This window comes from Ranitomeya variabilis, chromosome 6 (assembly GCF_051348905.1).
Source record: "Ranitomeya variabilis isolate aRanVar5 chromosome 6, aRanVar5.hap1, whole genome shotgun sequence".
NCBI classification, from domain to species: domain Eukaryota; kingdom Metazoa; phylum Chordata; class Amphibia; order Anura; family Dendrobatidae; genus Ranitomeya; species Ranitomeya variabilis.
Window position 1 is genome coordinate 31,810,725 of NC_135237.1, and position 15,693 is coordinate 31,826,417.

General features: G+C 38.8%; 1 protein-coding gene across 1 annotated transcript in view; it reads right to left on the bottom strand.

The window, feature by feature from the left end:
- Positions 1–15,090, bottom strand: part of COL1A2 (collagen type I alpha 2 chain) — a 28,019-nt gene extending 12,929 nt beyond the window's left edge. Inside the window, exons 1-24 of the mRNA XM_077268165.1 lie at positions 14,882–15,090; positions 11,101–11,136; positions 9,197–9,289; positions 9,052–9,105; positions 8,702–8,746; positions 6,943–6,996; positions 6,802–6,855; positions 6,654–6,707; positions 6,151–6,204; positions 5,409–5,462; positions 4,722–4,766; positions 4,120–4,173; positions 3,522–3,566; positions 3,182–3,235; positions 2,997–3,095; positions 2,868–2,912; positions 2,534–2,632; positions 2,396–2,449; positions 2,143–2,250; positions 1,473–1,526; positions 1,283–1,381; positions 1,104–1,157; positions 372–470; positions 218–271 (exon numbers count right to left, since the gene is read on the bottom strand). Of these exons, the coding sequence (XP_077124280.1) occupies positions 218–271; positions 372–470; positions 1,104–1,157; positions 1,283–1,381; positions 1,473–1,526; positions 2,143–2,250; positions 2,396–2,449; positions 2,534–2,632; positions 2,868–2,912; positions 2,997–3,095; positions 3,182–3,235; positions 3,522–3,566; positions 4,120–4,173; positions 4,722–4,766; positions 5,409–5,462; positions 6,151–6,204; positions 6,654–6,707; positions 6,802–6,855; positions 6,943–6,996; positions 8,702–8,746; positions 9,052–9,105; positions 9,197–9,289; positions 11,101–11,136; positions 14,882–14,968 (1,548 nt within the window). The 5' untranslated portion in view covers positions 14,969–15,090. The remainder of the gene's footprint in view (positions 1–217; positions 272–371; positions 471–1,103; positions 1,158–1,282; positions 1,382–1,472; positions 1,527–2,142; positions 2,251–2,395; positions 2,450–2,533; positions 2,633–2,867; positions 2,913–2,996; positions 3,096–3,181; positions 3,236–3,521; positions 3,567–4,119; positions 4,174–4,721; positions 4,767–5,408; positions 5,463–6,150; positions 6,205–6,653; positions 6,708–6,801; positions 6,856–6,942; positions 6,997–8,701; positions 8,747–9,051; positions 9,106–9,196; positions 9,290–11,100; positions 11,137–14,881) is intronic.
- Positions 15,091–15,693: the final 603 nt, after the last annotated feature.

Sequence of the window (15,693 nt, forward strand, 5' to 3'; positions counted from 1 at the left end):
CGTGACTTGAGGTCTATAGTAGCTATAATCTACATTGCACCAACGATAACTAGCAAGTGTCTCTTTTGTCACCAGCTAATTATATTTTAAATCAAAAATGTTTTTACCGAGATGTAGTGTCTACTAATCGGAACTAAAGTCTACATTATCTCTTCTAGAACTCTAGTTTTCGGTCTAAATACAATGTATTTGAAATCACTTTAGATATTGTACTTACTCTGTTTCCAGCGAGGCCTTGGTTTCCTTTTTCTCCGTTCTTTCCGGGCTCACCCTGGGAGGAGAAGACACCGCCATTAATGTCAGGTATGTTTATTTTTAATTAATTTACTCTCTCAATTACACTTAAGATTATATTTCAGTAAAATACTCACATTTGGACCTTTGGGTCCAGGGAATCCAATGCTACCAGGTTCACCTCTGGGACCAGCGGGACCAGAAGCACCAGAGCGGCCTTCAATACCTTGGGGACCCTTAAACATAAGACAAACAGGTAAGTGCAAAATAAAGCGCAGGTGCAATAATATCAAATGTCATCCTGTTTTTGAGGGTGATGTACTCTACAAGATGCAGCCTCCACCTACAGTTACCCCACTACACTTGACCAAGCAGCAAAACCATTAACCAATAAAAACCCACTGAGAGACACCCTTACTTAGAGGGCTTGTCCAGGATGAGAAAAATATTGCACCACAACTATCCATTGGTTATGTCTGGTTTATCTTTGGAGCAAAGCAGTCATCTTTTTCTAACCCTTGACAACCCCTTTAACAAAATCTTAATTGAGCTGAAACACATTGTAGACTATGGTACAAAAATAGCCAAGGTGTTTCTCTCCTAAGATCTAGGATTGAGGGGTATCTATATATTATCCTCCAGAATATAAGGTCTTTAATCTGACCATCAACGACGACATCTGCCGAAAGTTGTATGTTCTTCCTGTGTTTAAGGGGGTTTCCTCCCACAGTCCAAAGAGATACTGATAAGGAATATATGTTGTGAGCCCCAATGGTGGACAGAGATGATGATGTCTGTAATGTTCTGTGGAATATGATGGGGCTGTATGAGAGACTAAATGAAATAAACTAAAATAGTACTAAACTTACAGCAAGACCTTCTTTGCCAGCAGGACCAGTGCTTCCCGAGAAACCAGGAAGACCCTAAAACAATAAGATTATCAATTAGTACGTACATACCACCTAAAATAATTTTATTACAATTTTGGAAAAAAACTTCCCATGGAACACGTACGACAGGTTTATAGATTGAGAAGAGATTAACTTACTCTTGCTCCAACAAGACCGGGTTCTCCAGGGCGTCCAGCATCTCCATTGGGACCTCTTACTCCAGGAGGACCAGAAGCACCACGATTACCAGCTGGGCCCTAAATAAAGTAAAAAGTATGGATTAACCTACGGTAGTTTTGAATAAATCGAAATGGTCAACAATTGGACAGAACCTTGAAGTTAACTTACAATGCCACCAGCTCTACCATCAGGTCCAGGCAGACCACGGGTGCCGGGAACACCCTAAAATAAATATAACACAAGTTAGATTTTGTATGACATTTGAAAAGTGCAAGACTATACAAGTTTTCGCTATAACCGGCAGCTTAACGCTAATTCAGCCAACCACATTTCCTCACAAATTTCAATGTTAGTTGGGAGAGGGGGAAAAGCTTCATCTAAACTTTTTTTTCTGTCCCAGCTAATCTCCTGTAGAAAGAAAGAATTGGGCGTGTTGAAAAATTAGCATGCCCAGTTCTTTGTTTCAGGCAAAAGTAACAATCCTTTACACAATCCTTTACACAGTGGGTTTGGTCAACTTTCATCTTATGTGTATGGACACCTTTAGAGGCTCTTCCTAGTGTGATATTCTGTAGTTCTGACCATTCTCACAGTAAGTATTTTGATCATCCGGATGACTCAGACTGCTTTATTGGAAAAATTTGTGTGTATTATAAGTTTATCTCTGAGTATCGAAAGTAATCTGGATAAGTATAATGATATATATGTATTACACAAAAAAGGATGTCGTCTATGTAACGTCAATTAACTATGAAAAAATCCAGATGTCACATTTGGATTCTAATATTTTGGGAAATTTATTAATTCTTAATAATTATTAATTGCAGATCATACTTACTCTAATTCCAGCATTTCCAGAGGGACCAGAAGATCCAGCCTCACCATTGGGTCCTCTCTTTCCTTCCTCTCCAGAAGGACCGGCAGGACCAGAAGGACCAGAAGTACCCTGCATTAAAATACAAACTGTGATAACTAGAAAGAAAAAGCTAAAGGGATTTATACAAAAATTTCCAGATCCGATTGGGAATGTAATTATTATACTTGGTCAACAATTTACTACAGTAGACCCTAATGAGATTGCTGCTACTTACAGGTTCACCCTTTGCTCCGGTATCTCCTTTAGAACCAGCAACACCAGGATCTCCCTATGACAAAAGAATTAACATGAGTATAGTGAAAGAACACAGACGAATTGCACTATCTGGCAATATGTACATTCTGCCACTTACAACAAGACCTCTTGCTCCAGCAGGTCCAGAAGGTCCAGGTGGTCCAGGGACACCACGACCACCAGGCAGACCAGGAGCACCAGCTACACCAGGAAGACCCTGAAATGAAACAAAAGCATGTTAATATTTGCATTTCGTCATATCATAATCCCTTCATCCTGCTCCTGTTTATTTTTTGTCCACTAATATGGGAATCAATAGTGGCTCCTTACTGTTAAGACCCTAAGTTGGGAACCTTAAATATAAAAGCAAAAGTCCTACAGGGCTAAGTTGTAAGAAGACCCACAACCCATGGTCAACCCCTTTAACCAATACAATCCAGATATATACTTACAGATGCACCCTTTGCTCCGTTGACACCATTGTTACCAGGGTTGCCCTAAAAATTAATAAAATTTCATTAATAATGATGTGCTCACCCATACATGCTATCTGTCGCATGTACAAAGAAGCAAGCGCTTACAGGTGGTCCAGCAGGGCCAACAGCACCAGGAGGTCCGGGTTCACCTCTCCCTCCAGCAGCACCAATTGCGCCAGTGTTACCAGAAGATCCTATTTCACCCTATTAGAAAATTACAAGAAAATTATAAAGTTGCTCCAAGATCCCCCTTAAAAATATTTGCAGACTTCACCAAATACCCAACTTACTTTAGCACCAGGGGCACCAGGAAGACCAGGGGAGCCGCCTGAACCAATTGGGCCCTGAAAGAGGTGAGACAGTTAAAAATCAGAAAAAAGTCATATATTAGAGAAGAATCCATCAAGTCCTCGCCTAATAACTAGTAGAAATAAAACATATTAGCCCGTTTTATTGCTTATTCATTCATTCTAACTCGATTGCAATTTTTGCAATTTTTTATTTATTTTTGCTGTATATTGATACATATATTTTTTATATTAGAGCGTAACCCTAAAACCCCACACATAATGTAACATTTCTCCACTATTACTCATCAGCCAAGACATTATAAATACATGTCATACTTACAGCGGGTCCGACTGGGCCACCGCTACCGTCACTTCCACGGGCACCCTGTCAAAAAAAGAGTAGTAAGACTTTAAGGAAAGTAGCAAATTGTGTGTATGGATTGAAGCCTCATCCATGACGTGTTACAAAGGAGTTCCTACCATCAAGGGTTAAATGCCACTGGTACTAACAAATGTTATCTTATATTAATATGATGCCAGCTGATCTATCGTTACTAACAGATCTGGGTTGTTTGGGACTTTTCCCATATTTTCAAAAAACAATCATAGAAAATTTTGGCAAAAGAGGCTGGGTTTATGTAAACGCTGCCCAAAAATGGGCTTTCCTTGGGGGCGGACTTAAACTTTAAGGGGAGGAGGCAAGGCAGGGATCAGGGGGAGGAGCAAACACTCCCTTGGGTCGCCAAATGTTGATATATCTCTGACATAAAGTCGTAAAATCTGGTCTTGAAATTTAATGCTTTTATAGAAGACGATTATTAATAATAATAGGACTTATGCTAATATTTTACAATATTTCTCTATCATCTTGTGTTATTAATTACTACGATTTAAGATGATTATTTCAGTTATCGCTGACTAGGTATTAATTTACTTACAGCAGGGCCAGAGGCTCCAATACGACCTCTCTCACCAGGGAGACCGCGAGAACCCTTTAATATGACACAGAAAAAAACCCACGTTATTATATAAAATGTGATCTAATATGCAAAGTAAAATGTGAAGAAAAAACAATATAGAATTATCATATTATTAGACATGATATAATCAGACATTACTAGGTTATTAGTATATTACTAAGTATAACCAAAACGGTTACATAATTAAAATAAGTAGTAAAAAGTATAGACTAAATATAAAATGTAAAAAACGTAATAATATTATAACAATGTAGCAAAAAACTAAACTAATAATAAAATTTAATACAATCAATATAGTAATGAGAAAAAATATAAAATAATAATAGTCAAGAAAATAGCATCATAATACAGTATCTCAATAAAATATGCTAATAATAATATCAATATAGTGATATAAAAATATGAATTGAAATGAACCAAAATTAGTGAAAAATTGAAAAAAGTGAAATATAATAGCAAATAATTGTAATAATAATAGCAAATAGTAACAGAAAATAATAATAATATAAAAATAATAATAATAGCAAAAACTATGTGAAAGTAAAAAATGTAATACTTACAGCCTGACCTGGAGATCCATTTTCACCGTTAGCACCATTCTCACCCTATAGGGAAAAGTAAATATAAACATAAAATTTAATAACCAGTACTGATGTGAGTTTAGTGTAGTCGTAGTCAGGTCCCTCCCCCATACTATCTGTTCCTGTGACATCACTTCCTGCCTTCCTGGAGTGACAGCTGATTCTTAAAGCACCTTAGGGAACATTTTTATTAAAATAAATCTGTTTTCATCCAAATACAGAGATGAACTGCAATACCAAAGTGATTAGAGTTAAGCTGCAATACCAGACCAAACCTGTAAAAGGAGGTGGCGCTTATTTTTAAGGCAGCCATTATTTTGCTAATCCTGTACAATTATATAAATTAGGTTATACAGCTCCTCACACAATGTCATTCAAGACTGCAGCCTAACCAGATTAACTATGGGTAACTATTTATTTTGTAAATGTCGAAATGTCATTTAACAATAATTCCACCTTTAATGAATAACACCCTTATTATATAATTGTTTACACCCCTTTTTCTTTACCTTTTTAATGCAGCAGGTCACCGTCCCTCTTACTAGTTTACATCTACTTCACATGTCATAAAATATACTCTTCCCACTACATATATAACTTCATATTTGGGTAGAGATGGCTATTAAATGTAAGGCCGGGCGTCTTGTTGATCATGAGAATAGATACCTTGACACCAGAGGCACCAGAAACTCCCTTCTGTCCATCGCTGCCAGTGTGTCCCTGAAATAAATCAAAAAGGGTCAATTTATCTGTCTGTAAAGTCAAAAACATCACACCCAATTAATTGCTGGATTGTAGCCTGGAGCATGGAACAAGTTATGGTGAGGGCAAATCGGGCAACGTCCCGTGGTCAATACAATTTGAAGAGACTGGTCAGCACAAAAAGTTTATCCTGATGTCAGCTTGTGATCACGACCGGCCAACAGCGATCCCACCAAACCCCCAATACATAAGCCCCAAAATTGTGCCAAATTACTGCCAATCACTTCTGCTGATGGCTATTCCCTCTGAAAATAAGAGGGTGTAAAAATTCAACATGGTCTCGCTTCTCTCCCAAGACCCTTGGTGAGAACAGGGAGGTCCCATCATAAACATTATATGGTCAACATTAATGGATTTGGTCGACCTAAGTCTAATATCTATGGGAGACCTTGGTGCTACCTACACCAGCACCAACGTGGCCAACGTCATAGGTCAGTGATATCATATAGTACTATGTATCAGAAATGTCATATCAAAATATATCACCACCATTATTACAGGACTTTTTTTCCCACTCCTCCAAAAATGTGGAGGAGGTCCCCCATCAAATCTTTTGACCATAGCGCTCCACCATCATGCGTTATAATGGAAGAGAGATCAGTCATGTAGACTTGTGTGGCCACCATAAAATAAGAATGATACTTACTCTAATGCCTTTGAATCCAGGGAGTCCAGGAGTTCCAGGAAAGCCACGGGCACCCTAAAAGATTATAATGGGCACATTATAGGATATACAAACTGAGATCGACAAGAGCATGTGGCACAAATCTTTTTTCAATCGCCTAGACATTTTATTTTAAGCTTAGCGTTTTCATGAATATCTGGATCGGAGGGTTGAATCTAATGAGCACTTTCAGAGCTCGGAAAAGCTCCACCATATTTCCCATACTGGCTCAATTCAGAAGTACAAATGGACTATTTAATGGTTCATCATGTATGATGGGTGGATACATGGTGAGTTCCACAAAGCCAACTCTGATGGCCAAGATAGTTATGGACGAATATTACTCCCCTAAAACTTTGCAAGTCAATCTGAAATTTCAGTTTTGGTTGAGGATACTCTTCAGGAAGCCCTTGATCCAGTAAATCATAAGGCTAAATATCTAGCACGCACACAGAAGACGAAACCACAAACACATGATCTCATACCTGAGGACCGACTATGCCTCTCTCGCCAGGTCTTCCAGATTTGCCAGCGTGACCCTAAAAGTGCCAAGCAAAGTATGGTTTTAGTCAACACAAGTAAATAGTAATATGTAATAACTTGGCATCTCACAGCTTCGGCCTTAGTACTTACATCTTCACCGGGTTTTCCAGGGGGGCCACCGGGGCCTCTAGAGCCTAAGGGACCCTAAAAATACAAAAATGATGTGATGTTAATGGGAACATTCTTTACTAACTACATAATGTGAAAATGTCATTATTAAGAGGAACTTACAGTCTGACCGGGTTCACCAGGCTCTCCTGCCAGTCCTTGGAAACCTTGAGATCCCTACAGAAGTACCAAAAGGATGAGAAAGGGCATGAATAACAGATAACGGCATCTCGCCTGTCCTGCAAGCCACCAGTAAATAAATCCCCTGCATAGCAAGTATAGATTGTCCCTTACGTTCCTTCTTTAAGAACTGTTATCCCTTAACCCAACGGCTCATCACCCACCCCATGATTACCATGTAGTTGTCTACTATATGTACCCTACATTACTTGATCCTCATACAACAGCTTCATCGCCGTTGTCTCAGACATACAGGATCCTGAGCAGTAAGTTTTATCACCTATTTCTCAAACTTTTGTCTTTAATTTCTCTTCTTCCTGATGTATAGCACCCCTATCTAAGAGCTCCATCAATCTCATGTACAGCTTAACTACTCTATACAAAATCTAGACAACCCTTACCCCCCGGAGTTTTACTAACCACATCCAAAAGTTTCATTACCTTTACTGTACAGATTTTTTTAACATTATCCAATGGCTGCATTACCCTTGGCCATTATCCTTGGTTATCAACCTTACTATCTGAACCAAAAGCCACAGTCCAACACACCTAACTTTATCCAAATAGCACACAATCCTTACCCCAGAGCTTTAATGTCTATCCAAAATTTCTATCACCCTTACTCCAGAGCTTTAATACCTTTATCCAAAATTTCTATCACCCTTACTCCAGAGCTTTAATACCTTTATCCAAAATTTCTATCACCCTTACTCCAGAGCTTTAATACCTTTATCCAAAATTTCTATCACCCTTACTCCAGAGCTTTAATACCTTTATCCAAAATTTCTATCACCCTTACTCCAGATCTTTAATCCCCTTATCCATAATTTCTGTCACCCTTACTCCAAAGCTTTAATACCTTTATACAAAATTTCTATCACCCTTACTTCAGAGCTTTAATACCTTTATCCAAAATTTCTATCACCCTTACTCCAGAACTTTAATCCCCTAACCTTATCGAAGAATAGCATCACCCGAGACGTTGCATCACCATTACTGTAGAGTATTTTCACCCTTATTAAGTGGCTACATTACCTTTTTCTCTAGAGTTTTACTACCCTTATCGAAAAGGTACATCACCTTTACGCATGAGCTTTACAATTCTATACAAAAGCTATAGTACAACACACTTACCTAATAGTGCTACTAACCTAATAAAAATCTACATCACCCCTTCCCCAGAGATTTTTGCCCTTATCCAAATGCTGCGCCACCCTTACCCCAGAATTTTGCTACCCTTTTCCAAAAGTTGCTTCGCCTTCACTGTTGAGCTTTTTGATCTTTATCCAACGGTTGCATTACCGTTACCCCAAGGCTTTTCTACCCCCTTCAATAGCTAAATCACCACCAGAGCTTTAGTACCCTGTTCAAAGCTTAATCTCAAAGCTTCATTACCCTTGCCTCAGAGATCCACCTCCATAGTCTCAATCACCCTTACTGCAGAGATTTTCTACTCTTTTACCATAAGGCTTCTTCGACTTTCTCCCTATCCAATATTTACATCACTGTTAGTTTACATCTTCATCTTCCCTCATCCCCGTTATTGAAGTTATCTCCTATTGTTCCAGCACTGCAATATTCCTGATCATAAAGATACATCATCATATTGTGAGTGTCCCACTATTTTTTGATACCAAACCTACCATAGTCATTATTATCAAAAGATTAACAGAAATGGTCCATTAGATAGTGAAATACTTACAGGTGATCCACTGGGTCCTGGAGGGCCTCTTGGTCCCATGATACCCTACAAGAAGAAATAAAATGTGATTTGCTATTAGCAACGTTTTAGAAATATCTGATCTATTTTTTTTAGTATTTATAGTTCTCCGAGCTATCCATATATCTAACTATGAGCTCAATCAAGTCAACCGCAAGGGTGTAGCACCGACCATCCTGAAGGCTTCCACGCTAAATTGATAGTGTCGTATGCCCTTCTTCATCCGGCTTGAATGAGCATCACGTTAGGGTATCGCCAGCTACATCTATATGGCCAGATAATAACCAGAACTGGCCTTACAAGCACTATTTTGCAATGTGGATGGTTCTCACCTGTGGGCCGGGATCACCGCCAGCTTTGGAAGGGTCAAATTGAGCTGCAAAATTCTACAAGAGAGGAAAACACCATTTCTGTCAAAATTTTCAATTTTTCATTTTTACAATTCTTTTTTTTTTGTCTATAGGCTTAATGTCTTACTCCGCCAAGTCCAGGGGGTCCGGGAGGGCCTGGGGGTCCGGGTAAGCCTGGGAGTCCATCATCGCCATCTCTGCCTGGTTTTCCTGGGAGGCCCTGGAAAAAAAACAATGTGGGAATCTTACTACTAAGTTTTGCTAATCTGTACCCAAACACAACAATCTCACATATTTCTCAGCTTTTTTTCTTTTACGCTCAAAACTTAATATATGATATGAAAGAGTTAAGTAATAAGACCAAAAGGTTACACCAAAAGCTGTCCCATTCAGCCATGGGCAAGGGGAATTGTCTTGATAAGTATTGACCAATCTGTTAGGCCAACAGATGACCTAGACCTACACAGTGAATCAACCATCAATTGTTTAGTCTTGCATTTGGTCTAATTGGCTGTGTGGGCCTATAAGGTAGGGCTAATTATACCCAGCATTGACTATACATGACCTTTGTAAGGCACTTGCCTCGTCAACTTGGTTTTCAAGCCTGGATCTTAGAGAACGTTCATCATGGAGGTCTGGTATCTACACACACGTCCTTATGGTCCACATAGACTCACAATAAGGCAGTCTCAACCTGGAGACTAACATTGACTCATAGAGTTTAATACAAAGTTTAGGCATTCCCTATGTCAACCTTGTCCTAAGCCTGCATCTTAGGGGACATTCTTCATGAACATCTGGTGTCTGCACACATCTACATATGGACAATATGGAAGTCTACAAATATAGCTTGGCTACAGTTTTAAGACTTGTGAATAGGCCATGAGGTCCATACAGAGCAGTCCCAAGTTACAGACCAATGCTGACCCAGACATTACAGTACAAAGTTTAGACATTCACTGTGTTAACCTTGTACTAAAGCCTGGAACTTGGAGGATGTTCTTCATTGACGTCTGCTGTCTACACACACGTCTATATGGACTATATGAAAGTCTACACAAGTTGCTGACCTACGTGTATAGACCACCATATAGTCGTTATAAAGCAGCCAAAACCTGAAGACTAAAGTTGACCCATAGAGTTGATTGTAAAGTTTAGACATTCCCCATGTCAACCTTGTCCTAGAGCCGGGATCTTGGAGGACGTTCTCCATGTAGGTCTGGTGTCCATATGGACTATATAGAATGATTAATATAGTACAGTCTTGACCTGGAGGTTAAAGTTGACCCAGGGGCTATAGTACAGAGTTTAGGCAATCTCCATTAATGGGGGCAACTACATTTACAATCCATAAAGCTCAATTTCAACTGTTAGCATAGTAAAATGAGAAAACAGATCGTCAATATACCTTCACACCTATACAGCTATATGGAAAGTTTATCTTAGTGGTCTGTAATCATTTGTTCTCCAGATGCTAGGAAACTAAAACTCCCTTCATTTGGAGCATTCTTGGAGTTGTAGTTACCCATCTGGTAGATAATTGTTTTATCGCATTATAACAGTAGGAATTAATTCACATTTGTTTGTGTAATATTTGTTAGTAAAATACATGGAAAAAACTCACACGTACTACTGGCAAACACACTAAGTGGGTAAAAAAAAAGTCCCCAAAAATAACTGTAATTAATTTCATATTTTCCTAATGCCATATTGTGGCTATTATTTTGTCTTTAAAAAAAAAAAGAAAGATAAAATGCAACAAAAAATACAAATTTTTGCTAAAAATGCAATGAGACTTCATAAGAGTTTCTAAATAAAACGTACAAAAATAACCTGAGCATTAAAATAAAAAGAAAAGAAAGAAACAATTCGGAAGATGTTGACTCTATAGTTTTGTTTAAAAAAAAAAAGTTGAATGTTTTCATTTAAACTGATTTTTTTTTACTTTACTGAATATTAAATAGTAAATATTTACTATCACGACCTCAATCGCTGTAAGGTTAAGAATCCTTCAGTGGTTTTGCACCTTACCTGCTCTCCTCTTGGGCCTCTATCTCCTCTTGAGCCCTGCAGATAAGAACAGGCGTGAACATGACATCACATTGAGGAATCACAACTGTCTGCAGCAGCAAAAGACCAGAGGGAGCTGAACGATGCCATCTGCAGCCATTAAATGGTTAAATATGGCTCTCTTTTTGGGCTAAGATCTTTGAATGTCTGAGGTCAGACCTACAACACTCAAAAGCCGTTATCACAGCCCTCCATATAAATATATACATGATTCTCTGTAACCCAGCAGTGGATGCAGATGCAGCAGAGCTGAGCTGCTTGTCAAGCATTGCAGAGCTGTGTTGATAATCAGTAGAGCTCCTTGTGGTGTTCTACCTGTCGATTTACATAGGACTGCAATAGAGCTTTTTGCAATGTGCGACGATACAGCTGCAAAGAGTTACATCACTATACAAGTTAAACCTGCATGCAAACTCGACTCTGCTGCATCATGTATATCATTTACATTGTATCCAGAGTGTCAATCAAAGCAAAAATTCATTTCTTGTAATCCCCAAACAGCCTATGACCCTATTATATTACCAAGGGCGGCCTCGACCTGTCCGCACCTGTCACCCGAGGCACCACATTCCACAAAATTCAGACTAAGCTTATATATATATATATATATATATATATATATATATATATATATATATATATATATATATATATATATATATATATATGTAGCAGAGCTTTATTTGTTATTTATTACTTTGCCCTATATTATCCTAACGTAGCAGGTACCACCTGAAGTCCTATGGGAGTGCATTATGATAAGATAATGCAGTCCTATGTAAAATCTACAATCACAATATGTTTTTGGCAAAATGACAAACTCAGCTCTGTTACATCAGTATCCATCGATACTGCAATGCAAATATCACAAGACATAGAAAAGTCCTTACCCCATGAACCTAGAAACAATAGAAAGGTAAAAACAACAAAAAAAGAGTAAAAAAAAAATGCCCCCCCAAAAAGCAAAACAGAAATACTAGTGAAATTTTTGCAACCGCCACCAATACATTCCAGGCCCACAGATGTTTTCTGTTAGTTTTATGACTCTCCCTTATGACAAATCACTTGATCCCATGGTAACTAACTACAGGACACAAGCAATGAATCCAATGGATTTCCAACAACTGTCAAATGCTTCCAAGGTAAAAAAAAAAAAAAGATTCCAAAAAATTGCAAATTTGTATCCGCAGCACCTGAGTTCATCCATAGTAAAAGTGCAGGGTCCAATGGAAAAAACAAAAATCCATCGAAATGTTATTAGCTCAAATCCCAAAATTCTACATCGGAGTTATAGGGACTGTGCCATGTTGCCCCCTATATGAGTAAGCCCCCAGGTAAAGCCAACCCACCCAGGAGATCTGGGTGGGCTCATTGTGGCCAACATGTCGGTCATCCATAAACTACCCAACTCCGGGCTGCAGATCGTGGATAGCCCTTCCCCATTGGTCTAATCTAAGCAAATATACAAGTGCACATGGGAAATAGAAGAGGAACAGTAGAATTTACTGACCTGATCTGTGAGACGTGAAGAGAAGATGGAAAAAAAAAAAAGGGAAGGAAAAAATAAAATAAAATTAACATTTAAGTAAACTTTATTTTAAAACCTAAAAGTAATAAAGGGATGATCAAACTAAATGGAAACTGGATTTTAATAATAAAATACATAATAATACGTACAATAGAATACATACTAATAATAAAAAATAAAATAAATAATATTAATGATACGTAAAATAACAATAATATTAATAAATAGAAATTGAAGAAATAATAATTAAATGGCGATGACTATAACAAATATAATAAAGCAATAAAAGTCGTAGTGAGATATAATATTGCCAATGTAAAATGTAGATAATAATGTAGAAAAATATAATAATACAATTATGATAATATTGCTATCAAAATATATACTAAAATAATAGTCAAAACATGATTATCAGATTGTCAGGGAAATGATTCTAGTTGAAATTATTAATAATAATAATAATAATAATTACATTATAAACTCATTTGACAATGTCTCGGATATAACTAAATATTATATTTATAGGAAAATGTATAGGAATCTAACATCTATTTTAGAACTACATAGCCCAGCATGGCACCCACTATCAGGGGTGGTTCCTCCTCATCAGTATAGTTTCAGGCCATTTCTGGGGTTTTGCATCTGTCAGGTGAAGGGGAGAGTAGCTACAATTTGGGTCTTATCACCTATAGGAGCCTTTTGTTTTTTTGCTCTCAGGACAAATCACATAGGGGAAATTAATTCTGCAAATTCCCCTACACAATAAAATATGTTCTGACTATTTGGGTCTGTATATATATGGGCACTGCAGACTCAATTAATGTCTAATCTACTTGGAATAGGGGGCAATTAACCAATTAAACCCCTGCAACTTAGGCCGCACATATAGATGTAGTAAAGCTTAATTTGTATCTGAACATTCATGCATTTTGATAGTTATCTAGTTACTTGCAAATATATGTAAAACCATAACAATTAAAATAAATTGTGCCAAATTACAATCTCAGCTCTGCTAGATCTGCACATATTTTTTTTTGTAAAGCAAAGGGTGCTGTGCTATTGCAAAATAACCACTAGAGGGCGCAGGTATGCTCAGCTCTATGGCCCCAGTGCATTCCTAAGGGAACCAGTCTGTACTTGGAGATGCCTGGAAGCAGCTGTGGGAAAAGTCAGAGATCATGTGCATTAACTCTTCACCTGCCTAGCGCTGTTTGAGCAAGGCAAGGCTATAGCCTATACATGTCACGTCGCACTACAGGTTCCAGCAGAGCTGTCCGTTGCACATAGGATGTACTGCAAGAACCCCTGAAAAACTGATTTGTGCTGCATCGATCCTTCAATATTAAGCCGTGTCCACACGTTCAGTATTTGGTCAGTATTTTACATCAATATTTATAAGCCAGTATCAGGAGAGGAAAAGTATCATAGAAACACGTCACCACTTCTGCATTTATCACCCACCCTTGATTTTGGCTTACAAATACTGATGTAAAATACTGAACGTGGCCTTATAGTGCACCTTGCCTATTTGGGACATACCTCCGGATGACCCATTGGGTACAATGGCATATGCCAGAATGATATTTTGGTGTAAATTATAGAGTAACTGTTAAACTGTAAAGCGCTGCGGAATATGTTGGCGCTATATAAATAAAGATTATTATTAGTAGTAGTAATCTATAAGGTTAGCGCTCAGGTTTGCCCTGAAATAGCAGTCAGGGAATTTTCCTGGGTGATGTAATGTCTGTTTTATGTAACATTGCTGTTATTTGGCGACAAAGCCTGAAAAGGATTAGTAATGTCGAAATCAGCTATGTGCATTACACCACTTGGCCACTAGATGGCGCAGACGCGCAGGCTTAGCCACCGGCAGACAATGCAGCACAACGCCCATGAGTCCAGATGTGCAAAGTACCAAAAACTTTTGTTCTATCCATCCCTGAACTCCTACATAAATAACATGAAGCCGTGCGGAATTATATCTCCTTTTATTCCCCTTTTCAAATGCCTTAAATATATCGCACGCCGTGACAATCCCTTTAAGCACATTCTTGGATCTTTGCCTTATCTGAAGACATGAAACATCTGTTGCAGAGCACAATGCTGATCACAACCTACACTGTTGAGGAAACATTCCTAAAAGTTGCAACAAAGTCAAGTTTCCGGCTGAAAGGCTATGCACAGCACTATCTGCAGCCCTGAGAGGAGGAATACTGGAGGAAGGCACTTACTTTGACATGTTACTAGGTATACGGTCACTGCAAGCAGCAACAAAGTCCGTAAATCCACAAAGCTGAGCATGGCTAGTGGCGGCCAGTCATGCAGACTCCTTGTGAGAAGGTGGCACTGCTCAGATCCTCTGGGTTGCTGGCATGCAGTGTTGTTGGGTTACTCCAAGCTTTGCAGAAAGCTGCCTTGATGCTAAGACAATGATGCCTGGTCCTCCCCATATATACGGCAGGAGGTTCCCTGTGCTGAGAGTCATCAGGAGCCTGCAGGCCAATGAGCGGGGGGCTGAGCCTCAACATCTCCAGCCTTCACCACCACTGCTGGCAACAAAGGAGAGCTGGTGACGAAGGCAATCCTCTTGTTAAATTACTTCCATTCTTTTGAGGACGTGGACGGTTTAAAAAGATTTCAGCATTTTTTTTTTTTACTTGAAATTGCAGGTTGTGTCTTCTTTAGCGGAACCATTGAGGAGATGGCGAGGTCTCCTGGTGGCATCAGGTGGCAAGTTCTCCACTACTGACCGTTACAAGGGATCTTATGCCCTGATAGAACTGCAGGATGGATCCCTGGTGGCATCAGGTGACAAGTTCTCTCCTACTGATCACTGCAAGGGATCTCATGCCCTGATAGAACTGCAGGATGGATCCCTGGTGGTATCAGGTACCAAGTTCTCACCTACTGATCACTACAAGGGATCTTATGCCTCCATAGAACTGCAGGATGGATCCCTGGTGGCATCAGGTGGAAAGTTCTCTCCTACTGATCACTACAAGGGATCTTATGCCCTGATAGAACTG